The sequence below is a fragment of the Littorina saxatilis genome, linkage group LG2 (assembly GCF_037325665.1).
Source record: "Littorina saxatilis isolate snail1 linkage group LG2, US_GU_Lsax_2.0, whole genome shotgun sequence".
Taxonomy (NCBI): domain Eukaryota; kingdom Metazoa; phylum Mollusca; class Gastropoda; order Littorinimorpha; family Littorinidae; genus Littorina; species Littorina saxatilis.
This window is the reverse complement of record NC_090246.1, coordinates 22,025,369-22,053,152: the sequence shown is the minus strand read 5'-3', so window position 1 is coordinate 22,053,152 and position 27,784 is coordinate 22,025,369. Positions and strand designations below refer to the sequence as shown.

General features: G+C 40.6%; 1 protein-coding gene across 3 annotated transcripts; it reads right to left on the bottom strand.

Annotated features, from left to right (window-relative positions):
* Nucleotides 1–453: 453 nt before the first annotated feature.
* On the bottom strand, nt 454–27,784 carry LOC138958490 (nucleolin-like). 3 transcript variants are annotated; one of them, XM_070329661.1, is made up of 15 exons: nt 27,672–27,784; nt 25,098–25,190; nt 23,512–23,556; nt 20,998–21,019; nt 18,731–19,111; nt 18,000–18,146; nt 16,235–16,366; nt 14,780–14,953; nt 13,369–13,395; nt 11,853–11,997; nt 9,252–9,394; nt 5,060–5,192; nt 4,511–4,674; nt 3,453–3,538; nt 454–1,619 (listed from the first exon to the last, which is right to left on the bottom strand). In XM_070329661.1, the coding sequence occupies exons 1-15, from the start codon at nt 27,693–27,695 to the stop codon at nt 1,512–1,514; spliced, it is 1,824 nt and encodes a 607-aa protein (XP_070185762.1). In that variant the 5' UTR covers nt 27,696–27,784; the 3' UTR covers nt 454–1,511. The 3 variants fall into 3 exon arrangements, with proteins under 3 accessions (XP_070185762.1, XP_070185764.1, XP_070185763.1); XM_070329663.1 differs by lacking the exon at nt 16,235–16,366; XM_070329662.1 differs by lacking the exon at nt 23,512–23,556.

Below are 27,784 nucleotides of genomic sequence, written 5' to 3'. Positions count from 1 at the left end.
GTCGCAGCACAGGCGTCATGTCTCACCCAGTCACATTATTTTGACACCGGACCAACCAGTCCTAGCACTAACCCCATAATGCCAGACGCCAGGCGGAGCAGCCACTAGATTGCCAATTTTAAAGTCTGAGGTGACCCGGCTGGGGTTCGAACCCACGACCTCCCGATCACGGGGCGGACGCCTTACCACTAGGCCAACCGTGCCGGTACACAGTGCATTTCTTGCTTTGTTATTTCCATCTTTTCTTTGTCACCACACAGTGTATTTCTTGCTTTATTTCCATCTTTTCTATGTCACTACACACACAGTGTATTTCTTGCTTTGTCATTTCCATCTTTTCTTTGTCACCACAGTGTATTTCTTGCTTTATTTCCATCTTTTCTTTGTCACCACACACAGTATATTTCTTGCTTTGTCATTCCATCTTTTCTTTGTCACCACACACACACAGTGTATTTCTTGCTTATGTTTATTGGCATTACAAGAAAAGCATTCCAGGACACCTATCATGTGAAAAGAGACGATGACATGTTCAGCACAAGACATAAAACCAATTATTTTTTAAAAGAGAACATGTTATGAGACGATGACATGTTCAGCACAAGACATAAAACCAATTATTTTTTAAAAGAGAACATGTTATGTCGTAACCTACACACCGTGTAATACTGGGGTCCTCATCTCTATGACTTCCCAGTTTAAAACCTCAATGGCCGACAGAATAAATTTGAAGCCAAGTTACTCAATGAAAGAGATTTTCATTGTACATTTAATAAAAAAAAACAATTGACAGAACTCATAAAAAGTTTACTTATATAATGTCTTACTCATAAACAGTAGAATAAGAAAATCAGGTAAAACAAAGAACTGGAAACATTAAAAAATAAATAAAAATAAATAAAAAACATATGAACACGAAACAGAAAGCCAAGTACAAGATTTAAAACATAATAAATTGATTTTTTAAATCATCCAATTTAATAGTCAATGAAAAAGTAATGCCCTTCATGGGGACCATAACTTTGAACAATGATACATGTAGATATGAAACAAATCTACAACCCATTTTGCATGGATGCAATTCAGCAGGCCCGAATTCATTCAGTATCTGCGTGTCACAACATTTGCAGTTTAAGTTACTGCTGCAGGACAATTTTCGAAAAACATTCATATTCTCAGCTACATGATCAATAAATGGCCATGCAAGTAATACAATGCAAATTTGTACAAGTACATCTTGTCTCTCACTTGTGAGGTGAGGTGAGCATACCGAGGCAGCCCATCTTCCAGCTTTAACTACAAATGCTAGCAGCGAGACCCCCACAAGCGTACAGAAGGAAACAGAAATGTCACCATTCATTCATCTCGCTCAGTCCTTCTAGTCTCTGTAAAAGTCATTTTCTGTCTCAGCTTTGTATGCTGATCGTGATGGTTGAACACATAATATTTCATATTGACTCCTTTGTCTTTCAAACAAAAGCATTTCAAAAGGTTGTACAGGATCAGACAGATTAATCTTCATCATCATCGTCGTCATCATCATCGTCGTCGTCATCATTGTCGTCGTCGTCATCTTCATCGTCGTCGTCTTCGTCATCATCTTCCTCATCATCATCGTCCTGTTATGAAAATGAAAATGATTGTGGTGAAAACTGACATGTTGACATCATGAAAGATTACAATCTCAAAGAAAAAAGTGTATGCTTAGATACTGCCGAGTTTTCTCCCATCTGAACCCTTTTTCGCGGAAAATTTTGCCTGACCTAGCATAATCATCAGTGGGAAATTAACGTGGTCAATCTTTGAGGTTGAGATTTTGTGTTTGCTTCTTTCTTTCTTTGGTGTTTAACGTCGTTTTCAACCACGAAGGTTATATCGCGACGGGGAAAGGGGGGGAGATGGGATAGAGCCACTTGTCAATTGTTTCTTGTTCACAAAAGCACTAATCAAAAATTTGCTCCTGGGGCTTGCAACGTATTACAATATATTACCTTACTGGGAGAATGCAAGTTTCCAGTACAAAGGACTTAACATTTCTTACATACTGCTTGACTAAAATCTTTACAAACATTGACTATATTCTATACAAGAAACAAGGGTAAAAGGAGAAACAAAATCCGTTAGTCGCCTCTTACGACATGCTGGGGAGCATCGGGTAAATTCTTCCCCCTAACCCGCGGGGGGTATTCTTCTTCTTCTTCTTGTCGATCACTAGACTTTCTATTCATAACCTCTGTAAAATCACCCCCATTTTAAGACCCGATTATCACAGATGTTTGGAGGTTTTAAAAGGGGGTTTCACTATAGACGATTTTTGAAAATGACTCTTTTCAGGAATTTTTTTCAGCGGTTTGGAAGAATAAGAGCCCCTTTACCTCGGACAAGCTTTTCACAACATCCAGAGTATGTTCTACACTTTCGATGGGCTTTATCCTGCGATCATGATGAACAACTTACTCTGATGCATTTGTTATGCAGCCTGGGCACAATATGATACACTTTTCTTTTGAAAATCAGAGTCCACAATTTGTTGCAGAAATTATCGCTGGCATTTAGTTTTGGTCAGAAAAATGTTAGGAACAAGGTATCTAGTTGATATTAACTGGCAGGTACAATCCTGTGGGCAAGTCCAACAGTAGTAAATTCGGGCTGCAGCAGGGATGTAAACTTGACATACCCTTGCCATCTCTTAACAAGAAGAGCAAACGCTCGATCGAGTCACTTTCGCAGTTCTGAATATTATATGAGGCATCAGATGGACAGGAAGAAATTGCTATTCACAACACAATACAGATGTAAATAATTTGATGTAAAGAATAATCCTATAAAGTTTGAATCAAATCCGATGAATAGTTTCAGAGATATGATATTTCAATTTTTTTCCTTCAAGACATACCTGTGACCTTGAAAAAGGTCAAAGGTCACCAAAGCAGACGTCAAAGTGTAGAGGTCACTGGGAGTCACGTTCACATAAAATTTGAGCCCGGTCACTTTTATAGTTTCCGAGAAAAGCCCAACGTTAAGTTGTGTGTTGCCGAACAGAAAAGGCTAGTTATCTCCCTTGTTTTTCTGATAACGTTCGTAAAAGGCTACAGATGTAAATACTTTGATGTAAAGAATAATCCTACAAAGTTTCAATCACATCCGATGAACTTTGTCAAAGATATAAAATGTGTAATTTTTCCTTTGACGCTGACCTGTGACCTTGAAAAAGGTCAAAGGTCAACGAAACCATCGTTAAAGTGTAGAGGTCATTGGAGGTCACGACTAAACAAAATATGAGCCGGATCGCTTTGATAGTTTCCGAGAAAAGTCCAACGTTAAGGTGGTGTCTACGGACGGACGGCCGGCCGGCCGGCCGGCCGGACAGACTAACACTGACCGATTACATAGAGTCACTTTTTCTCAAGTGACTCAAAAACTTTCAGTGATCAAATTTTAATAGTGCTTACCTCTTCATCATCATCATCATCTTCTTCGTCCTCTGTCTTCTTTTTGACTTCTAATTTGGCTTTCTTTGCAGAAGACCCAGCTTTTCCTGAATGAGAAATATTGCAAAAAGCATGAAAACAATCTACTGTTTCTTCAATCCCTAAAAAAAATAAAAATAAAAAATAAAAAAGAAGAAAAAGACTCACAATATAAAGGCAAAGGTGAAAAGGAAGACAAGAAATAGGTGAATCAATCTTCTTCTTCTTCTGCGTTCGTGGGCTGAAACTCCCACGTACACTCGTGTTTTTTGCACGAGTGGAATTTTATGTGTATGACTGTTTTTTACCCCGCCATTTAGGCAGCCATACGCCGTTTTCGGAGGAAGGTGAATCACTTATTCATGTAGGACATAACTGTATAAATGCTGTTATTTTGTTACCAACAGAATGATTTAAAAATATGATAGTTTCATTTTGCTAAGAGCAGTGAACTAACTACCAGTTCTTCTTCTTCATCGGCTGAAACTCCCGTGTACACTCGCGGGTTTTTACGAGTATGACCGTTTTTACCCCGCCATTAAGGTAGCCATACACTGCTTTTAGATGCAGGCTTGGTATTGTTTTTTGTTTTTTAACAAACCGAACTACAGGACTACAGGATCTTTTCCATGCGAACGTGGTCTTGTGTTTGCATGTACACACGAAGGGGCAAAAGGCACATAAGTTGACCTAGGAGATTGGAAAAATGTCCACCCTTAACCCACCAGGCGCTGCCGTGATACCAACCCACGACCTTTCGCCAGTGTCTTATCCACTAGGCAACTGCGCCCGTCAAAGTTCATATAAATCTATTCCATTGTTAGATATTTGTTTATGTCGTAAAAGAGAAGAGATAAAATATTAAACACACAAAACAAAATAAAAGAAAGAAAACAAAATAAAGTAATGATAGCATGACTAAATGACATAGAGACTAAAAGAATCACAAATAAAAAAAATAGAAAAAAACAAATGAAATTAAAAAAACAAAAACTAAATGAATGAATGAAAAAAATAAAAAATAAAATGATGTCTCTCACCGTCTTTGCTCTTCTCAGTCAGTTTCTGGTCTTTCTTTTTCTGGTCAGTGCTGCGTTTTTTGGCGTACAGAACAATCAGGGAATGGGCATGCACCTTAGCTCCTTGACCCTTGTCGTGGGCAGATTTGCACTGTTCAGGTGTGGCGAAAGAGGCAAAGGCATACCTGATAACGAGAGGGGAACAAATCAAAACACCTTAAAAAACTACAACTGTCGTACTGCAAACCTGGCAACAACAAAAAATGTTTTAGTGAAAATCCAGACAGGGATAATTTAATATCATCTACATATGACAACCAAGAAATGTATTACTGTAACAAGACCTTAATTTGAAAACTTCTATTTTCTCTGTCTTCCGCGCTACAGATGAACCCCCTTTTTACAGCCTCCCATTTAAACCCTTTCTTTTCCAGATGTTATGTTCATCACGATTGTAAATTTACCCCCACTCTATCTATGACTCCCTCCTTTTTAAGAAGAGATTTTCTCAGACATCTGAAGGGGGAATTGCACTGTATCATTCTTGAACCACTCCTCTGTCAAGCTTACCCAGTGGGTGTGTTGTCTTTCTTCCTTTTCGGCACAACGATTTCTTGCGCCTTGGGGAACAGTTTGTACAGGTCAGCCTCCTTGATGTCCGAACCAAATCCCGTGATGTACAGTCGCAAGGGGTCAGGGTCCACTAAAGAGAAAGAATAAGAAAAAAGACAGGGTCAGTAAGTGTTAGAGGATTACATGAAGTCTTGATCAAAAACTCCCAGTAGTTTTAGAGGGACAGACACTGTTGTGAGGCTCTGGTTTGTCCACAACCCAGAAAGCACGGTGAAGGTTAAGACCAGGCAATTTCACAATTTTTGCTCATAACAACTGTAATGTTACCTCCTTTCTAAGACTCCCTTCTTTTTACGACCAGATTTTCTACGAATTTTGAAGGTGGTAAAAGAAGGATTCCAGTGAACAAGGAAGAAGCTGAGTTGGCTGCATGTGATGAAAACAAGCATCCAAAGTATCTTAGCATAGTTCTGCACAAACCTGCAAACACCTATGATATTGATAAACAGCTAAAACTTGTTCAAGCGCAAAAAATCATCTTTCACAGCTCATTTTACAAAGTGCGACATGTAGGATGCACAGGCCCAGTAAATCTTACCATCCAAAGACAGTTATATGTGAACTGAGTTATTTCCTGTAGCGGCCATTAAGGAGGAGAAAGAGAACGCAACATTTCAGTCTCCGAAGACAGACCACGTTATTATCCCACCGTTGTATTCACATCCAGCCACTATCAGGCAGGAAATGCCAAGAAAAGTGGACAATTTTGTAAGGGTTCCCAAACCAGCCAGTGTATACGCTTCCCATAATAGACGTTTTCTGGAAATAAATCTGTCAGGATTTTCAGCGGTCTGGTAGCGGTCTACCTTGGCCAAGCTTTTCACAACATCCGGAGCATGTTCTACGCTTCCGATCAGCTTTATCCTGCGATCAACAACCAACTATGCTGGGTATGCTTTGCAGCATGCGCTAAATATGATATCATTTTCTTTTAAAAATATAATCATCCATTGCACTAAGGCCCCCCCAAAAATAGTCTGTTAACGGTAACATAGGCCAAAAAAATTGGGTCGGTAGGTCGGGAAAATTTTTCTTTTCCCTTCCAAAAAAACATATTTTTTAAGTTATTTTGATAAAAAACAAAGACTTTATTTTTTTTCTTCCCCCAAATGCCAAAAAAGTCTAGGGTCGCGCGAAAAAATAGGGTCGGTCGGGATACCGTAAACACACTATTTTTTTTGTTGTGCCTAAAGTGGACAGTGTTGTGGACATCAAGGAGGAGAAAGGGAACACAAAATCCCAACCTCCGAAGACAGACCACGTTAATTTCCCACTGATGTATTCACATCCTGCCACTTTCAGGCAGGACATGCCAAGAATAGTGGGCAGTTCAGGCACAGTACATACATTATCCTTAAATGTCCTTTATCCAAATTCCAAATAAACCATTAAAGTCTCTGTCCTCCTCTGACAAAAAAGAAAGAAAAGAAGGTTTGGTTGTGAAATGAAATCAACAAATGTTACCCACGTTGACCACAGCAACACCCTAGTTACTTCTGGGATAATGTTGATGCAAAGAGAATGTGGGGCTAACAGACAAAGTTTGAAAATAACACGTCAGGATTTCTAAGAGTGGTTGAAGAGGTGACAAACAAACAAACAATAACACGTGGTCGAAAAGTTAAAACCATGATTGCAACGAATAACTGACTCCGATGTGTATAGTATGCAGTGTCTTTTTGTATGTTAGTTCATGGGCTGAAACTCCCACGGCTTTTACGTGTATGACCGTTTTTACCCCGCCATTTAGGCAGCCATACGCCGCTTTCGGAGGAAGCATGCTGGGTATTTTCGTGTTTCTATAACCCACCGAACTCTGACATGGATTACAGGATCTTTTTCATGCGCACTTGGTCTTGTGCTTGCGTGTACACACGGGGGTGTTCAGACACCGAGGAGAGTCTGCACACAAAGTTGACTCTGAGAAATAAATCTCTCGCCGAACGTGGGGACGAACTCACGCTGACAGCGGCCAACTGGATACAAATCCAGCGCGCTACCGACTGAGCTACATCCCCGCCCACTATGCAGTGTCAACTCGATATACCTTTTTCTTTAGAAAATCTGTGCAATCGGAGTCACGATTCACTGGCGATGATCTGCAGTGATCACTAAGCATGTGCGTTTCCAAAACTCCCAAGCAAATCTCGCATGACCTCAGGCAAAACACGTTGTCGGTTATCACTCGGGGCAAGCGATCATTGCCTCAACAAATATACACTGTGTATATTTTTGAAATAAATGGGGTCATATCGAGCGAGCACGGCATAACATACACCATGGAGTCAGTTATTTGCTGCGATTGTTGTCTTCACTGGGCGACCACGTGTTATTGTTTGTCTCTCCTATTCCACATCGCTTGAAAATCCAGAGTTATTGCCGGAAATTGTCTATTGTCTTTCCACTCCTGGAAATGATTAAAATTAACCAACTGTACCTTTAATTGCACTAAAGTGGACAGTGTTGCGGACATAAAGGAGGAGAAAGGGAACACACAATCCCAACCTCCGAAGACAGACCACATTAATTTCCCACTGATGTATTCACATCCTGCCACTTTCAGGCAGGACATGCCAAGAATAGTGGGCAGTTCAGGCATAGTATTATCCTTAGATGTCCTTTATCCAAATTCCAGGTAAACCAGTCTTCTCACTCCTGGAAATGATTAAAATTAACCAACTGTACCTTTAATAAAATTAATTGCACTAAAGTGGACAGTGTTGCGGCCATTAAGGAGGAGAAAGGGAACACAAAATCCCAACCTCCGAAGACGGACCACATTAATTTCCCACTGATGTATTCACATCCTGCCACTTTCAGGCAGGACATGCCAAGAATAGTGGGCAGTTCAGGCATAGTATTATCCTTAGATGTCCTTTATCCAAATTCCAGGTAAACCAGTCTTCTCACTCCTGGAAATGATTAAAATTAACCAACTGTACCTTTAATAAAATTAATTGCACTAAAGTGGACAGTGTTGCGGACATAAAGGAGGAGAAAGGGAACACACAATCCCAACCTCCGAAGACAGACCACATTAATTTCCCACTGATGTATTCACATCCTGCCACATTCAGGCAGGACATGCCAAGAATAGTGGGCAGTTCAGGCACAGTATTATCCTTACATGTCCTGTATCCAAATTCCAGGTAAACCATTGCATGTGTGCCTTAAGTAAAGTCACCGTCTGCCTCTGACAAAACAAAAACAGAAAAAAGAAAAAGGTTTGGTTGTTAAATAAAATGTTACCCAAAGTGACTATAGCAACACCCTATTTACTTCTGGGATAAGGTTGATGAAAAGACTATGTTGGGCCAATCGCCTTTCCACTACTGGAAATGATTAAAACTAATTAACTGTAACACTCCCACCTCCACTTGAAGGCTGTTGATTCATGGTGTGTTTATAACTGGAAGGGAAGCTGTTTAAATCCTGGATGGATCTGTGGTCATGTTCACAAAATATGGGAATATGGCAATAACACATTGAATTCTGTACACCCATATTATGGCTGAAAATGCAAGAACCGGCATCCCAAATCAGCCTGTGTATGTCCCGTTTTGTACTTTCAACTTCACTAAAGTGGACAGTGTTGCGGCCATTAAGGAGGAGAAAGGGAACACAAAATCCCAACCTCCGAAGACGGACCACGTTAATTTCCCACTGATGTATTCACATCCTGCCACTTTCAGGCAAGACATGCCAAGAATAGTGGTTTAAGATTGCCATAAAAGACTGCAGGCTATCTTGGTGTTTAAGAAGAATCACTCCACCTATCTTCCCATTTGGAGGACACAGTCACCTTCTCTGTACTTAGTGGCCCAACATGTGTTAAGCTTGGGTATGCTGAACAACCACTGCATTTACCTATGTTCAATAAGTTTCATATGTGCTGGACAGAAACATATCAGAACAAGAAATTTCATACAGCCAGTTAAAAACACATTGCAGAGACACAGGCAAACACAAACGCTTCATCTCCTGATCCAAGTCCCAATATGATGCAGAAACCTTCCTGTACAATGCACTTCTCCTCACTTCACTTAAGTTAATATTTGTTCTTGCGAACTAAAAAATAACAAAAACCTCACCAAAGCTTCTTTTTCTTCTTCTTTTTGTTTGTTCTTACCTGATTCTGTCTTTTTCGGGGCGTAGCTGCTCTTGTCTCCCACGAAGTCCACAACCAGTTCGCTTTCCTTGACCTTGGCCCCCTGCAGTACCTTGTAGTTCTTATCTGCCTGTGCCTCCGATGCAAACTCTACGTACGCAAAGCTGCAAAAATATGTAAAGCAAAGTTCTTGAAAAGAAAGAACAAGAAGGGCAAAGCCCATACGACTCACATGCTTTACACATTTTTCCTACCAAAATACATGTGACCTTGACCCAAGGTCAAGGTCATCCAAGGTCATGCAACACAAAGCTGTTAATTCAAGACATAGGAAGTACAATGGTGCTTATTGGCTCTTTCTACCATGAGATATGGTCACTTTTAGTGGTTCACTACCTTATTTTGGTCACATTTCATAAGGGTCAAAGTGACCTTGACCTTGATCATATGTGACCAAATGTGTCTCATGATGAAAGCATAACATGTGCCCCACATAATTTTTAAGTTTGAAACAGTTATCTTCCATAGTTCAGGGTCAAGGTCACTTCAAAATATGTATACAATCCAACTTTGAAGAGCTCCTGTGACCTTGACCTTGAAGCAAGGTAAACCAAACTGATATCAAAAGATGGGGCTTACTTTGCCCTATATATCATATATAGGTGAGGTATTGAATCTCAAAAACTTCAGAGAAAATGGGAAAAATGTGAAAAATAGCTGTTTTTTAGGCAACATTTATGGCCCCTGCGACCTTGACCTTGAAGCAAGGTCAAGATGCTATGTATGTTTTTTGGGGCCTTGTCATCATACACCATCTTGCCAAATTTGGTACTGATAGACTGAATAGTGTCCAAGAAATATCCAACGTTAAAGTTTTCCGGACGGACGGACGGACGGACGGACGGACGACTCGGGTGAGTACATAGACTCACTTTTGCTTCGCATGTGAGTCAAAAATGATGATTTTAATGCCAATTTATAAAAGACGAACTAGAATACTTATGGAACACATAATAAACACTTTATACCCTTATGTCTGACAATGCAATAACAGGGTTCCACAACTAGCCTGTGTATGCGCTAGGAAACGAAATAGTTTGTTGAGTAAGCCTCACCCAACAAAAAAACAAATTAAGAAGCATGGCCACTCTTACTAAACCTTGTCCTTCTAAATCTTTCTGAAAAATAGACGAATAACTGGTTGCAGCCAACATGACATCCCTTGACCAACTTGCAGGGATGTCGTTAGGCGTCGGACATCGGACAGACCGATTAAAAGACTCAAATGTCCGATTAACATAGCCACATGGCGGTCAGATTTCCTATCGTTTTGAACTGAGAGCTGTCATTGTCCGATAACAACTCCATTCCTTCGGATAGTGCGATAATTATTTTCCTTTCAAGACACACATTTTAAAAACGCGACCGAGCACTCTCGCGTACGGGTGCACTGAAGTTGTGCAGTGCGGATCTTGCTTTTTCGGGAATTTTGAACTGTTTGTGACATGAGCCGTTTGGGCAGCACACTAAAGTTAGGAGTACGGGAGACAACTCCAACTGATTACAAATCTTACGTCTGCTTTTGGTTTTAGTTCGAGACATTTTGAAGAAGCGCATTGAACCATGACACTGAAATAAAACTTAGACCCCCAAAGATCGACAAAAGCTGAACACCTTTGTCTTTCAACGGCATCCTGTGCTACGTTTGGGTCAAAAACAGGTGAAAACACGCCGAGCGTCATTCTTGAAAATGACAGTGCCAATGACAGTGTCGCCGCTGAAACTGACACAACTACCAAAAGAGAAGTGTTGTCATTTGTACAGGACGTGGTGTCGGCACAGCAGGAAATTCGCAGAAACGGTCTTTGAAGTATTCATGGCCGACCCTGTTTAGTTGGTAAGACCTTGACAGCAAAGACACCATACTGCTTTGTCAAATCTGTGTTGAAACGGACTTCTTTTTTCCTCTCAGTATTTCATTTTCTAGTCAAATCTTGCAGTTTGTGAGACAATCAAAAAAAGAGTGCTGAACGTTTTTGTTGCTTGTTAGTTGTTTGTTTCTTTTTGTGTGTGTCCTATTTGAAACGAAATTAATAAAACAATGTATGCAAAAATGGTCGGTGAAAATACTACATGTATATATATGTGTGTGTTGAAGCATGTGTGTGTGAGTGCACATGCATTTGGAGCCAGCTAGTCCATGGACAGTGTTTTTCACAAAATTACGATGTCCTATTGAAATTTCTGAAAGCGGTCAAATGTCCTATTGATGCTGAAGAGCTCAGAACATTTGTCCTATAGGTGTGAATTTGTAACAACATCCCTGAACTTGAAGAAGAAAAAAAAACCCAGCTTATACACAAAGACAACAGAAATCCTGTAGTTGTACTGTCTGCATTGTATTATATTTTTACTACATCTGGAGAGGTACACTCATGACAATCATGATTTCACTCCCACAGAACAAGAGAAGAAAAAAACAAAAACTGCAAAAAAACTGACTCTACGGAACGGCTCACTACAGAAGAAAATGTCTGATAAGAAGATGCCAGTTTTTCGAACTTTGATTTTCACAGAAGCGTGATATATTCCAAACAAAAGATGAAACAACAAAAACCTCACCAAAGCTTCTTCTTCTGTCGGTTCTTAGCTCTGACTGTGATGCGTAGCCGCACTTCCTTGATATCCTTCGACAGCGCTTTGATTTCTGCTACGCTGATGACAGGGGGAAGATTTTTCACGAACAGAGTGCACCTGTCTCTATCCTCTGCAACAACACAACAAAACATTAAACTATACTCAAAATTAAGCAGGTGTCACCACTTTTCTGTATTACAATACGACCCCTGCCAGCTTTTAGACCCCCGAATGTAAAACTTCCCCCTTTTCAAGGCATTGACTTGTTTTGGATTTGTTGATCATAATCTCTGTAAATTTATGGCATTCCGTTTGTCAAATAATTATTTGGATACTTTTTCATGTTTTTTTCACCAGTTTTAGCTAAATAATCATTATTTAGAAGCTCATGTGCTAAATAAGTAATTGTTTATAAACAATGTAAAAAAAATTCTAAATAATTTTTTTTTTACGTAAACCATTCATTGTTTACCTAAACAATTCATTGTTTACGTAAATAATTCATTGTTTACGTAAATAATTCATTGTTTACGTAAATAATGTATTGTTTACACAAATAATCACTTATTTCACAAAATAATATTTTTGGGGTGGATAAAGTGAGCAGTTGCTAAATAAATCATTGTTTACCTATATAATGCATTATTTAGCAGATTCGCTAAATAATGAAAACTGCTTTCCCTAAACAATTCATTGTTTAGGGAAAGCAGTTTTCATTATTTAGGGGAATCAAGAATTGACTTCTAAGCTTCATTTTTTTTCTTTGTGTATATACTATAATTCAATACAAGGTATCTCCAAGACCTTGTATTCAATTATAGTAATCACTGAAAGACATAAAACTTAGTTCAGAAGCGAATCCTAGAAACCCCTAAATAATGGAAAATGTGTTGGCTAAACAATTCATTGTTTACGTAAATAATTCATTGTTTACGTAAATAATGATTTATTTAGCAACATTGCTGATTGTTTATAAACAATGTAATATAAGTCTAAATAATATATTGTTTACGTAAACAATATATTATTTAGACGTATTTTACATTGTTTGTAAACAATCAGCAATGTTGCAAAATAAATCATTATTTACGTAAACAATGAATTATTTACGTAAACAATGAATTGTTTAGGTAAATAATGAATGGTTTACGGAAACAAAAAATTATTTAGAATTGTTTTACATTGTTTATAAACAATTACTTATTTAGCACATGAGCTTCTAAATAATGATTGTTTAGCTAAAACTAATGAAAAAAACATGAAAAAGTATCCAAATAAATATTTGACAAAAGGAATGCCATATAAATTAACCTCCATTGACGACTCCCTCCTTTTAAGACATTTGTTTGTTTGTTTGTGTTAACCATTTACTTCACATTCATTTGCATTTAATTCTTGTTGTCTACAGCTACAAAGACATTCTATACATGTAAATGTATCAACAGCAAAAACAAGATCACTTTGTGCACAAGTTGCACCATAAAGTCTTATCAAAACCTACCTTTTCGTTTTGCATCACCACTGGTATCTGCAATATAAAAGAGAAAAATACAATAGCTTCCATCTGTAAAAGCACATGCACATACAATTCTATGGCAAATTAATAGTAAAAGATAAAGCGTAACTTTGACGTTTACAAACAAAATGATGCAGCACTAACTGAAGAAAAGCAAAAATTCTTCAAATTCAGGGGCGGGCGGGAGTATGTATGTATGTGGGTGTCGCCCAAAATCAAAACTTTACACCCAAAATGGCGCAATCTGACCATATCTATTGTTTTCTCTGTTATATATGTCTCTGTTAGGCCAAAAAAAAATAGGTGTGGTTACGGTAACATAGCCAAAAAAAAATAGGGTAGGTAGGTAGGCAATCACTTTTTTTTTTTTAAACTTTTTTTTCTAATGTGTACAAATTAAACCTACTTGACAGGGAAATGGGTGTGCGACTCGGGCGCTTTCGCTTTCATTGCGTTTTTTGCACTCGTTTTTTTTGTTGGTTTTTTTTGTTTTGACAAATGTAATAAAAAGTTATAGGATCGGCCCCTAAAAATAGGGTAGGTCGGGTTACCGTAACCACACCTATTTTTTTTTAGGCCTTATCAAGTGGGTACAAGGTGAAAGCTTGGAGCGTGCTCACGAAAAACAGTGCATGGACTTCAGCCAATGTCACCGCCTGAGCATGTGTGTGTATGTTGTCTTTTGAACATACTTTCATTCTTTCCATGTAAAATCCAAATAAACAAGAGGCGAAGCCTTCAAGGCTCACGTAAGAAATAGACAAACAGTAACACAAACTCAATCACTCCGTCACACATACACACCCACACACACAGTAAGCTTAGGTGACGACTGTGCAAGAAAGAGAGACACTAGATCTAGATCTGTCTGTGTCTGCATGTAGCCTACTTACAGGGACACGACTGCCAAATAGTCTCGGCCCGCTCAAAATAACACTGACCGAGACCACACACACCACGCGAGAGAGAAAGACTACAGGGAGGCATGCCGTCATGATGCATTAATTGACGTCAAACACTTTTGACCGTGACGTAATCTTATGCGAGCTTTATCCATAGTCTTGGATAACCACTCACACATAGACTCGGAAATGTTAAAGTTTCTACCACAGACATACACACACACGCACACACGCACAGACAGACAAAGTTACGATCGCATAGGCTACACTTACGTGAGCCAAAAAATTAGAGGACAGGAAGAAAATGACATGCCTTCAAAAAAAGCACAGAGAAAAACGCTGAGAGCAGCATTTAGAATAAAGCTGGTATGACCATGATTGTGCTAGTTAAGATAGCCCGCTGTGTTTGATTCCACGACTTGTAGGTTTCTTTGATTTCAAATTGGGACTTGCAGTGCAGAAAAGCTATTTATTATCATTATATATGTACCCACCTGGAACAACCGTTGATTGAGCTTTCTGTTCTGGTTGTGTCTTGGCTTGTGACTTGGGCTGCTTCTGTTTCTGCTGTTTCTGAGCTTTGTCGTTCTGCTTGGGGGTTGCTGCTTGCTTCTGCACAGGCTTGGTGGCCTCTTTTCTTAAGGACTGTATGTTTTTCAGGATTGCATCTGAAATAGGATCAACACGGAAGTGAAGAACTAGAACCATGATAATTTATCTTAGCAAAAGAAGAATTACATTTTCATGCCCCAAACAAAACATTCGTCTTCTTCTGCATTTGTGGGCTGAAACTCCCACGTACACTCGTGTTTTTTGCACGAGTGGAATTTTACGTGTTTGACCGTTTTTTACCCCGCCATTTAGGCAGCCCTACGCCGTTTTCGGAGGAAGCATGCTGGGTATTTTCGTGTTTCTATAACCCACCAAACTCTGACATGGATTACAGGATCTTTTTCATGCGCACTTGGTCTTGTGCTTGCGTGTACACACGGGGGTGTTCGGACACCGAGGAGAGTCTGCACACAAAGTTGACACTGAGAAATAAATCTCTCGCCGAACGTGGGGATGAACTCACGCTGACAGAGGCCAACTGGATACAAATCCAGCGCGCTACCGACTGAGCTACATCCCCGCCCCAAACAAAACATTCATTCCTGTGTGATTTCATTCAAATTGTCTATGCCGTCTAAGGCACTCTCTATCTACCACACCTATCAGTTCAAAGATTTCTTTTCTTTATTTTCTCAACCTGACAAAAAATGTAAGATACACATTAAATAATAGAGGAAAATTTAGGCACAATTTAGCAACTTTTACACTTGAGGAGAAAGTTAAATCAATGATCTATCCAGTACAATTTGTTTTGTTTAGCTACCTTGCCTATTTCTTGTTATGCCATTCCTTCTGGTGCAGGTGTTGATCTTTCTTTCTTTATTTGGTGTTTAACGTCGTTTTCAACCACGAAGGTTATATCGCGACGAGGGAAAGGGGGGAGATGGGATAGGGGAAAGGGGGGAGATGGGATAGAGCCACTTGTTAAGTGTTTCTTGTTCACAAAAGCAGTAATCAAAAAAATTGCTCCAGGGGCTTGCAACGTAGTACAATAATCAATATATGACCTTACTGGGAGAACGCAAGTTTCCAGTACAAAGGACTAAACATTTCTTACATACTGCTTGACTAAAATCTTTACAAACATTGACTATATTCTATACAAGAACCACTCAACAAGGGTAAAAGGAGAAACAGAATCCGTTAGTCGCCTCATACGACATGCGGGGTGCAGAGAAATAAGGATGTGGAAAAGAAGACTTTTGGTAAGTGAAATAAAGGTGATGGATCCAGTCAGGTAGAAATAAGACAACAAGAAAAGAATTGGAAAACTGCAGGGAATAGTAGAGAGAGTTTTCTTGGAAGGAAATATAGGTGAAAGGACTTGTAAGGCATACCTTCATCATCATCTTCATCTTCATCGTCATCTTCATCATCATCTTCACTGTCGTCGTCGTCGTCATCAGCCTGCTGCATCTTGGCTGCCATGGCAACTTTTTTCGGAAGTGCAGCCTTCTTTGGTGATGGTTCTACAAAATGTGAAACAGAAATTATTATGTTGGACAACATGAGGGTCACAGAACAGCAACACAACTTCAAATAATGTCAAGCCTACCACAAAAATCAATACAACATTATTCCCCAGGAAAAGCCAAAATTCAGACAAACACATCAATCAATCAATCAATATGAGGCTTATATCGCGCGTATTCCATGGGTACAGTTCTAAGCGCAGGGATTTATTTGTTTTATTTTTTTATTTTTTTATTTTATGCAATTTATATCGAGCACATATTCAAGGCGCAGGGATTTATTTATGCCGTGTGAGATGGAATTTTTTTACACAATACATCACGCATTCACATCGGCCAGCAGATCGCAGCCATTTCGGCGCATATCCTACTTTTCACGGCCTTATTATTCCAAGTCACACGGGTATTTTGGTGGACATTTTTATCTATGCCTATACAATTTTGCCAGGAAAGACCCTTTTGTCAATCTTGGGATCTTTAACGTGCACACCCCAATGTAGTGTACACGAAGGGACCTCGGTTTTTCGTCTCATCCGAAAGACTAGCACTTGAACCCACCACCTAGGTTAGGAAAGGGGGGAGAAAATTGCTAACGCCCTGACCCAGGGTCGAACTCGCAACCTCTCGCTTCCGAGCGCAAGTGCGTTACCACTCGGCCACCCAGTCCTTATCAAAAAATTGCTCCAGGGGCTTGCAACGTAGTACAATATATCACCTTACTGGGAGAATGCAAGTTTCCAGTACAAAGGACTTAACATTTCTTACATACTGCTTGACTAAAATCTTTACAACATTGACTATATTCTATACAAGAAACACTTAACAAGGGTAAAAGGAGAAACAGAACCGTTAGTCGCCTCTTACGACATGCTGGGTAGCATCGGGTAAATTCTTTCTCGTCCCAACCAATATGGGACTCCCCATAACCCGCGGGGGGGGGGGGGGGGGGGGGGGGGGTGTTAGTCGCCTCTTACGACATGCTGGGGAGCATCGGGTAAATTCTTCCCCCTAACCAGCGGGGGGTATCAAAGGAATGTCGACTTGAATAAAACATAAAAAGCATGACTTTGCATGCATACACACACATTTTTGTAACAAGTACTGCCAAAGTTTGCTTCACCACATACAAAAATAAATGGCCTGTTCATGCTGTTTTCTCCAGACAGCAATAATTGCAGACATCTCTCAAAATGGACCGGCACGGTTGGCCTAGTGGTAAGGCGTCCGCCCCGTGATCGGGAGGTCGTGGGTTCGAACCCCGGCCGGGTCATACCTAAGACTTTAAAATTGGCAATCTAGTGGCTGCTCCGCCTGGCGTCTGGCATTATGGGGTTAGTGCTAGGACTGGTTGGTCCGGTGTCAGAATAATGTGACTGGGTGAGACATGAAGCCTGTGCTGCGACTTGTGTCTTGTGTGTGGCGCACGTTATATGTCAAAGCAGCACCGCCCTGATATGGCCCTTCGTGGTCGGCTGGGCGTTAAGCAAACAAACAAACAAAATCTCTCAAAATACACTGCCAGTGACTGGACATTGCTGTAGCACAGCAGTCATCAAATTACCCCAGTTTACATATAACCCATGTGCGTCTTTATTTCTGCATGCCTCAGTTTTCTGCTCTTTGTCCATACCTTCATCATCTTCTTCATCGTCATCATCTTTACCATCGTCGTCATCTTCATCATCATCTTCACTGTCGTCGTCGTCGTCATCAGCCTGCTGCATCTTGGCTGCCATGGCAACTTTTTTCGGAAGTGCAGCCTTCTTTGGTGATGGTTCTACAAAATGTGAAACAGAAATTATTATGTTGGACAACATGAGGGTCACATAACAGCAACACAACTTCAAATAATGTCAAGCCTACCACAAAAATCAATACAACATTATTCCCCAGGAAAAGCCAAAATTCAGACAAACACATGTGAAAAGAGGAATGCTGCATAAGAACAAAAACAAAAACATATCCAAAAAGGTTTGGGATGCCCCATGACACAGATTTTGAAAAGCACACGCGCATGAGGGACTAGTCACATGTGCCGTAAAAGCTTCCAAAACAATCAAAACAAAGAACGGTTAAATTTCTGGAACGTTGAATTTAATGTCTGCTTGTTCTTCTATGAGAAACCAACACAAAAGAAACTAATACTAAGGCAGATTTTAAAATCTATGTTTATAAATTACCACCTGAAAAAAAAAAGCCTGGAAAGTATATTGAGTAAATCTTAAGACACAGCCATATCCATGTGTAACCACTGATTTTTCTCCATTAATACTGTGGGTGGTGGAGCAGGAGATTTAGAATGGATACAGAAACAATAGGAATTATTTTATGTATACCGCTGCACAAGTACGTTTACATTACCTCCATTTTCTTCATCGTCATCATCCATGTCCTCTTCTAGGCTTTCATCATCATCATCTTCACTGTCCATGTCCAAGTCTTCAAAGTCATCATCATCATCCTCATCATCATCCTCGTCATCAACTGGCTTCTGAGGGGTCTTTTTTCCTCCTTTGCCAGCTGAAACCGGTGTTTTCGCTTGTGGCGTCTTCTTTCCCTGTGGCGTCTTCTTTCCCTGTGGCGTCTTCTTTCCCTGTGGCGTTTGTGCTTTAGCCAGCTGTGGTGTGGCTTTTCCTTTTGCTACAGCGGCAACCGGTGTCTGTGGTTTCTTGTTGCCTTTGCCGGGTGTCTGGGTCTGCAGGCTAGTGTCCAATTTGCGCTTGTCACCAGGCTTGGGTGTTCCTGTAGACATACGAAGAAGCCTAAACTAAGAGTTAAATTCAGCACTAACAATACCGCAGACTTCCACTAACTCGCGGTCCACTAAATCGGCTATATCGCGGAGACCTCTTGGACCCCGAAAAAAACAGGACTGACCTTTAAAAAAAAAATTTTAATTTATTTTTTACAAAATTAGTCACGTAAAGGCCAAAAAATAGTACAGATCATGAAAAAATGTTCTATCATAACCACGCTATCTCTCCCTGGGTCCGATGGCCTTCATAACCACGCTATCTCTCCCTGGGTCCGATGGCCTTTCATCATGCAGTAAATTGTCATTTCATCTTATCAGTCTGTCTTTCTCTCCCCCAGTCTCTCCAAATAGTGTTCTACGCGTGTGTGTGTTTTCAGGTTGTGTACATTACGGGTTGATCAAGACCTGCCAACAAAAGAAAAACAAACTTTCACGCGCACGTGCCCCACTCAGTCAAGAACTTTCATGCCACGATTGGTATCGTCAAATTGGCCACGTGCCTATAGAGGTTAAGTGTCTGACCAGTCAGTATGGCCAGTCAGGCGTGCAGTTGAACACTCTGCGCTTCAGTCTTCTGCAATCTAGTCAGGCATGCAATTTAACACTCGAGTTCCGCTAATCGCGATCTCAGCTAGACGCCCCGGATTTTCTTCAGGCGCCATGAAGTGCTTCAGCTTCTTGCGTTATAGCAGGTTGTAGAAAAAGCAAACAATCAAAGAAGAAATCTACATGCTTTCTGCCAAAGACAAAATGCGTGTCAACTCAGACTCACACAAAGCAAAACAAAACGTGCGTGCGTGTTGATAAAGTAACAAGTGCGCGTTTCCAAACGAAATAAAATAATGTGGTAATTCACCATGGCTTGCGTTCTGTTCATTGTCAGTTAATGTGTGTGTGTGCAGCAGTGAGTCGCTATACGCGTACAGTGTACGTCTGTGTCTGTCTGCGTCTGATTAACTAGTAAGTTTGTGACGACGTATGAGTCGGAGAAAAAAGAAAAGAAATCGTCATCTGCTGATAAAAGAAAACGTATCATCGCAGTTAATCTTTTGAGAACTTAGTTGCCAACAGAAACATCACACTTGCGAGAAACGCAGTAACACATACACATGACAGGCATGGGAATTGAATAAAGTAAAAACGGCTGAAAATTTGTAAGTACACTGTAATATCAAAGTCGACAACGCGAAGTGCTTAGCCTTACTAGGGGGGTCCGGGGGTATGCCCCCCCCGGAATTGTTTTTCTCCAAAGAACCCAAATTGTGCAATTTGGTGTCATCTGAGCTCCAAATTTGCCATTAAATTCAGTTTTCAGAACCATTTTTGCCTCTCCCATTTATTTTTTCGGCGGACACTTTTTCGGCGGAACAAAAAAACATTTCACCGGAAATTTGCCTTTCGGAGGACAATTCCCATGTCTGACATGAACATTGTAGCACAACCACATGCCAGGCGTGCGCACATACACGCCAACGTGACGCTCACAGGCTTTTTGTGACCAACAAGGGAAAAAAAACGCGTTTTTCTCTGACTCAGAAGAGAACGCGGTTTCTTCCCTTTAATTGGACCCCAAACTGCATCACGAATCAGATATATCGGGATCAAAAATCTTTGGACCCCAAAGACCGCGAGTTAGTGGAAGTCTGCTGTACTTATAAAAAATAATAATCTCAAACCTGTGCTTTTTTTCTAATCATACATGTAATAAATCATAATCAAACAAAGAGTCATCATTGAACCCCACTCTATCTCTCTCAAACACACACACAGAGGCAAGAACACACACACACACACAGAGTGAGATAAAACAACGAGTTCACAATCTAGATGTATTACTTATCCTTACCAAGTTTTGCAAAACAAATGATCTTACCTTTTCCTTTTCCAGGAGTACCCTGAAGAAAAAAACAAAAACATTGATTAAATCAACTGTAATTGTTGAAATTGTGTTATGGGACAAACACAAAACTAAACAGGGATGGCCAAATCGTCCGCCCGGGTGCCAGGAGGGAGTAAAAAATCCGCCGGGCTAGTAGAAACCACAACGGCAACTCGCCCGGCTGACCAATGAAAATTCTGGTCAAATGAGACCCTTTCGTTTGTACTTTAGAGTTTTAAAGCCATATAAACACTGCAGATCAACTGTGGTATGTACCGGGCCAGCAAAATGTCTGCCGGGCTAGTGACTTCCTTGAAGTTACTCGCCCGGCTGGCAAGTTAAAATTTTGAGATTTGGCAATCCCTGCTGAACAAAAACCAGGCAAAGCCTTTACGGAGCTCTCTGTTCGGGTTAATCTTAAATTTAAAACAAAACCACACCCATAATTGTTGAGAAATGAAATGGCTGTCATATCTGCCTTTCTTAAAGTTCAACAGACCATTCCATTAGCGTTCGGAGTTGTATTATGTCACCACACACCAGGAATATCTTAAAATAAGTGTTTGAGTGCTCTGTTATTCAAATTTGAAACGGCAGTGTTGGAGTGGTGTTTAGAGACTGGGATTTTTCACTAGGTGTCTTCTTCAACCGCTTTTGATATCCGTCTTTAAACTTGCACCCTTGAGGGAGCTTTGGGGTTGAACAGTTAACACCCAGCACAAGGGATACCTCAGAATTAGCGTTTTTAAAGTTCTATAACTCAAATCTAAATGCAGTGTTAGGTAGTCTTTCGATACGGTACACATTCTGAAATGGACAGTGTTTACGCTGCGTTATGCCTTTTATCTATATATATATACGACTAGTGTCTGTCTGTCTGTGTGTCTGTGTATCTGTCTGTGTATCTGTGCGCGATGCACGGCCAAAGTTCTCGATGGATCTGCTTCAAATTTGGTGGGCATATTCAGGTAGACCCGGGACACGACACAACCTGGTCGATATTTCAACACGTGCTCTCAGCGCGCAGCGCGGAACCGATTTTGGTTCCACCTCAGCTATTTTGGTTCCACCTCAGCTTACCCGGGCCCCCATACCGACACACCATAGCCGCTACACCACATCACAACGCCAAAGTTCTCGGTGGATCTTTTTCAAATTTGGACACCGTATTCAGCTACACCCCGGACACAATATCATCGATGAGATATTTCAACACGTGCTCTCAGCGCGCAGCGCTGAACGCATTTTCGTTTTTGTGTTCATTTCACCATTATAAGTAACTCTTCCTTATCTTCTCCAGTGTTTGGCGTTTATCTCCCTTCCTTCGTGTGGCTTTCCCGTTCAGTTGTAAGTTACTACACTGCGCTGTCCACTGCGCTGAGCGTCTTCGGATATTCCCGGCGTTCTGTTACTGTTACCTATTTTTAGAAGGTCAACGCAGTGTACAGAACGTAAATTGGACCCGTAAATTATCCTCACTGTAAAAGTGCAAAGGTCGAATCAATTTATAGCCACGCGAAAAATACACTGTCATCTATCTCTCTATAGATACGGCTTCTCTGTGTGTGTGTGTGTGTGTGTGTAAGTGTGTGTGTCTCTATGTAAGCAACACCTGTGCATTCTTCAGTTCTGTTTGTGATGTGGTCTGGCGGCTTTTGTGTAATTTTATGTACTGGCCTTCCTTTGATAAGCCATAACTTGCTCAGTCCTGTTTGAGTGGAGTTCGCCTCCAAAGGAGATTAACACGGTTACATTCGTCGACAAGGATGGGACTCGATATGGTCAGGAATGGCATTATGGCCACTGAATCATTTTCGTGCTGTTCCCATTCCACGAATCTGGGAGGGACCTAAGCTTGGCGGGTCCATAGTTCGGACCCGGCGAAGCCGGCGTACGGCTCTAAGTACTTCTTCCCGGCGAAGCCGGCTACCCGGCGAAGCGGGTATTCATTCTAGTATATATATATACGACTAGTGTCTGTCTGTCTGTTCGCGATGCACGGCCAAAGTTCTCGGTGGATCTTTTTCAAATTTGGACACCGTATTCAGCTACACCCCGGACACAACCTCATCGATGAGATATTTCAACACGTGCTCTCAACGCGCAGCGCTGTGCGCGCTGAACCGATTTTTTGTGTGTTTTTGTCGGGATCCACTTCCAGTAACTCTTCCTTATCTTCTCCAGTGTTTTCAGACGCGATTATCTCCCTTCCTCCGTGTGGCGTCAATCCATATTCCCGTTACTACGTTACTATTTTTAGAAGGTCACTGCACGTTACTATTTTTAGAAGGTCTCCAGTGTTTTGCGCGTTTATCTCCTTTCCTTCGTGCGCCGGCAAAGCCGGCGTACACCCGGGTCCCAGGCGCAGCCTGGTATTCGGCTCTACTTCTTTCCGGCGAAGCGGGTAATCATCTAGTCCTACATATATATGTGAAAAAGACCACTCATGTCATAACTAAACCATATCTTCCTCAAACAATTCTTTACACAAGCAAACATCTCCTATACCTGTCCATTTGTGAAAAGTTTCCCTGTGACTGCCTTCATGGACACCTAAAATTCAAACAGTATGCACAATTTACTAAATAAATACACGTAACATGTCTTAAACTAATGTACACATCAAATGTTATGTCACAAATATGTGTGCCTTGGGACACATTTCAAGACGATGCTAAGACTTACTTTGAAGTCTTAATTTCACATAACAGGAAAACACAATTGAACTTTAGAATCAAATTGGGTTTGCAATGGGTGATTATATCTTACTGCTGTTCAATCACATTAACCTGTAGCAAAATCACTGCCTAAAGGATCTGTATTGAAAGCATGCCTTGCATTTAGCACTTGTAGTACGCAGCAGTGTGTCCATCTTTTTTTGGTAACGTTGAGCCTTATAAAGAACTCCTAAATGATGGTATGTCTTTCATAAATTTACAAACTACAAAGTCTTGGGCTTTGGAACATCTTCACTCCAAGTCAAAACCTGATTCCATCCAAGTATTCTCCCATATGCTAGGAATCACCCCTCAGATATAAGATCTTTTTCACTGTCTAATATTTGCCAGACTGTGGCAGACAAGAAGTTAGACAAGAAAAATGTAAAACAAGAAGGGCAAAGCCCATACGACTCACATGCTTGACCTTGACATGACCTTGACCTTCAGGGTCAAGGTCAAATAACTAAACCTAGCAATGACATCATACACGAATAACTGCTTTACACATTTTTCCTACCAACATACATGTGACCTTGACCCAAGGTCATCCAAGGTCATGCAACACAAAGCTGTTAATTCAAGACATAGGAAGAACAATGGTGCTTATTGGCTCTTTCTACCATGAGATATGGTCACTTTTAGTGGTTCACTACCTTATTTTGGTCACATTTCATAAGGGTCAAAGTGACCTTGACCTTATGTGACCAAATGTGTCTCATGATGAAAGCATAACATGTGCCCCACATAATTTTTAAGTTTGAAACAGTTATCTTCCATAGTTCAGGGTCAAGGTCACTTCAAAATATGTATACAATCCAACTTTGAAGAGCTCCTGTGACCTTGACCTTGAAGCAAGGTAAACCAAACTGGTATCAAAAGATGGGGCTTACTTTGCCCTATATATCATATATAGGTGAGGTATTGAATCTCAAAACCTTCAGAGAAAATGTGAAAAATGTGAAAAATAGCTGTTTTTTAGACAACATTTATGGCCCCTGCGACCTTGACCTTGAAGCAAGGTCAAGTTGCTATGTATGTTTTTTGGGGCCTTGTCATCATACACCATCTTGCCAAATTTGGTACTGATAGACTGAATAGTGTCCAAGAAATATTCAACGTTAAAGTTTTCCGGACGGCCGGCCGGCCGACTCGGGTGAGTACATAGACTCACTTTTGCTTCGCATGTGAGTCAAAAACCCGACTATTTCACCCAGTTACAAAAATCTTGTAAATCTGCCAAACAATTTTTATGTGACACTGACACTAAGTAACAGGCAAAAACTATAGACTGATATGAAAACTTATGCATGCTAAATCTGTCTAAAATTCATAGCTTCTTCACAAAAAGTATTAAGCGTGTCCATGTCAACTGACCTCACTAGGTCCCTTTTTGTTCTTCGCAGGACCAGGTGCGCTCTGTGGTGTCTTGTTTCCCAAAGCCTTTGGGCCGCGCTGTGGCTGAGGAGTCTGAAAAAAAGAGATTCAGTTATAGTTATAACTTATACACTATTCTCAGGACCGTCTTCACACATTTTTTGGACATTGTGCAGATAGTTTTCTCAAACAGAAAGGCAGATCAATTGACTCATTTCAAATTCAATGCAAGAATTATTTCTGCATGTCATCATTTGTCATTGGCATGCTGGTGAAGCAAACTATCAGAATCAAAACCTGAAATCTTTGCTTGCAAAAGTCTCTTATGCTCTGTATTTCGAAAGCGCTCTCCACTTTTTAACAAGAAGAGCAAACGCTCGATCGAGTCACTTTCGCAGTTCTGAATATTATATGAGGCATCAGATGGACAGGAAGAAATTGCTATTCACAACACAATGAGTCACGTTCACATAAAATTTGAGCCCGGTCACTTTTATAGTTTCCGAGAAAAGCCCAACGTTAAGTTGTGTGTTGCCGAACAGAAAAGGCTAGTTATCTCCCTTGTTTTTCTGATAACGTTCGTAAAAGGCTACAGATGTAAATACTTTGATGTAAAGAATAATCCTACAAAGTTTCAATCACATCCGATGAACTTTGTCAAAGATATAAAATGTCTAATTTTTCCTTTGACGCTGACCTGTGACCTTGAAAAAGGTCAAAGGTCAACGAAACCATCGTTAAAGTGTAGAGGTCATTGGAGGTCACGACTAAACAAAATATGAGCCCGATCGCTTTGATAGTTTCCGAGAAAAGTCCAACGTTAAGGTGGTGTCTACGGACGGACGGCCGGCCGGACAGACTAACACTGACCGATTACATAGTCACTTTTTCTCAAGTGACTCAAAAACGCTAAAGTTTCATTCAGTAAAGGAGATGCAGTGGTTAGGAAATATACATAAGTGGAATACTATATTTGAAACTTATGAGTTATCTAATACAATAGGCACGGTTGGCCTAGTGGTAAGGCGTCCGCCCCGTGATCGGGAGGTCGTGGGTTCGAACCCCGGCCGGGTCATACCGAAGACTTTAAAATTGGCAATCTAGTGGCTGCTCTGCCTGGCGTCTGGCATTATGGGGTTAGTGCTAGGACTGGTTGGTCCGGTGTCAGAATAATGTGACTGGGTGAGACATGAAGCCTGTGCTGCGACTTCTGTCTTGTGTGTGGCGCACGTTATATGTCAAAGCAGCACCGCCCTGATATGGCCCTTCGTGGTCGGCTGGGCGTTAAGCAAACAAACAAATCTAATACAATTCAAGAACAAGCTCAATAAAAAACCTGGAATTGGAAATGTTGAATATGTTTTTTTCAGAATTGTTTTTCTTTATTTGGTGTTTAACGTCGTTTTCAACCACGAAGGTTATATCGCGACGAGGGAAAGGGGGGAGATGGGATAGGGGAAAGGGGGGGGGGGGGGGAGGGGGGGGGGGGGGAGATGGGATAGGTAAGTGAAATAAAGGTGATGGATCCAGTCAGGTAGAAATAAGACAACAAGAAAAGAATTGGAAAACTGCAGGGAATAGTAGGGAGAGTTTTCTTGGAAGGAAATATAGGTGAAAGGACTGGTAAGGCAGAAATAAGACAAAAGAAGAGAAGAAACAGAACCGTTAGTCGCCTCTTACGACATGCTGGATAGCATCGGGTAAATTCTTTCTAGTCCCAACCAATATGGGACTCCCCCTAACCCGCGGGGGGTTCAGAATTGTGTGACTGATACCCGTTGAAGATGAAGAAAATCCAGCACTCTCTCAAATGCAGTACTGATCAGCTTGGTCGGGCATCAAATACTTCCAGCACATGTCTTTTCATGCCAGTTCAATTTTTAATGTAGTGTACACATCATGGCTGATGACCTTTTTTTCTTCAAATTAATAGGTGCTTCAGAATCATAGAGGTTCGCTCCCAGACTTGAGTGAATGGTCTCTCTTTCACAAATTAATTATCTCCGTTAAAACATATTGCAGTTGTACACAGCAGTCAGCTTACATTTTTAGTAAATTTACCACAAAAGACATAATTATTACTTGTCATGCGGGTACATCTGAGCCCATTTGCTAAAGCCTTGTGTGCTTATCCACACATAAATGTACACAACTTGAATAACTTCTTCCTTGGTACACCACTCGTATACTGTGCAAGACTAAGACTAAGAGTAAGAGAACTAAGACCTCTTTAAATATATTTTAACGGGAGCTGTACGTGCACGGGAAAGCTAGACGGTATAAAATGATATTATCAAAATCAATTGAATGCAATATCAATCTTCTCTTTGATAGCTGCAAAGACAACAGACCAGCACACTAAAGTTCAACGTTGTACGAGCATAACAGTCCTACTCGGCATACCCCGTTTTTTTCCATGAACTGATGTAAGTTAGTGATGAAGACACACGTGGTTAAAATCAGACGCAGTCAGAAAGTCCTACTTTATAAGCAATTTTCCAAGCAAAACTACAAGCGTCATTAGTAAACATGTTGATTATTCGGTTGGACAGTTTACAAAATGCAACATCAAACCTTAGATTTCTGTTGGATACCCATATTTGTCTGGAATGCAACAAATGAAATGGTGATCGCAGTGGCTGTCAACACGTGGGGGAACTATTACAATAGTTTTCACCGGAAACACG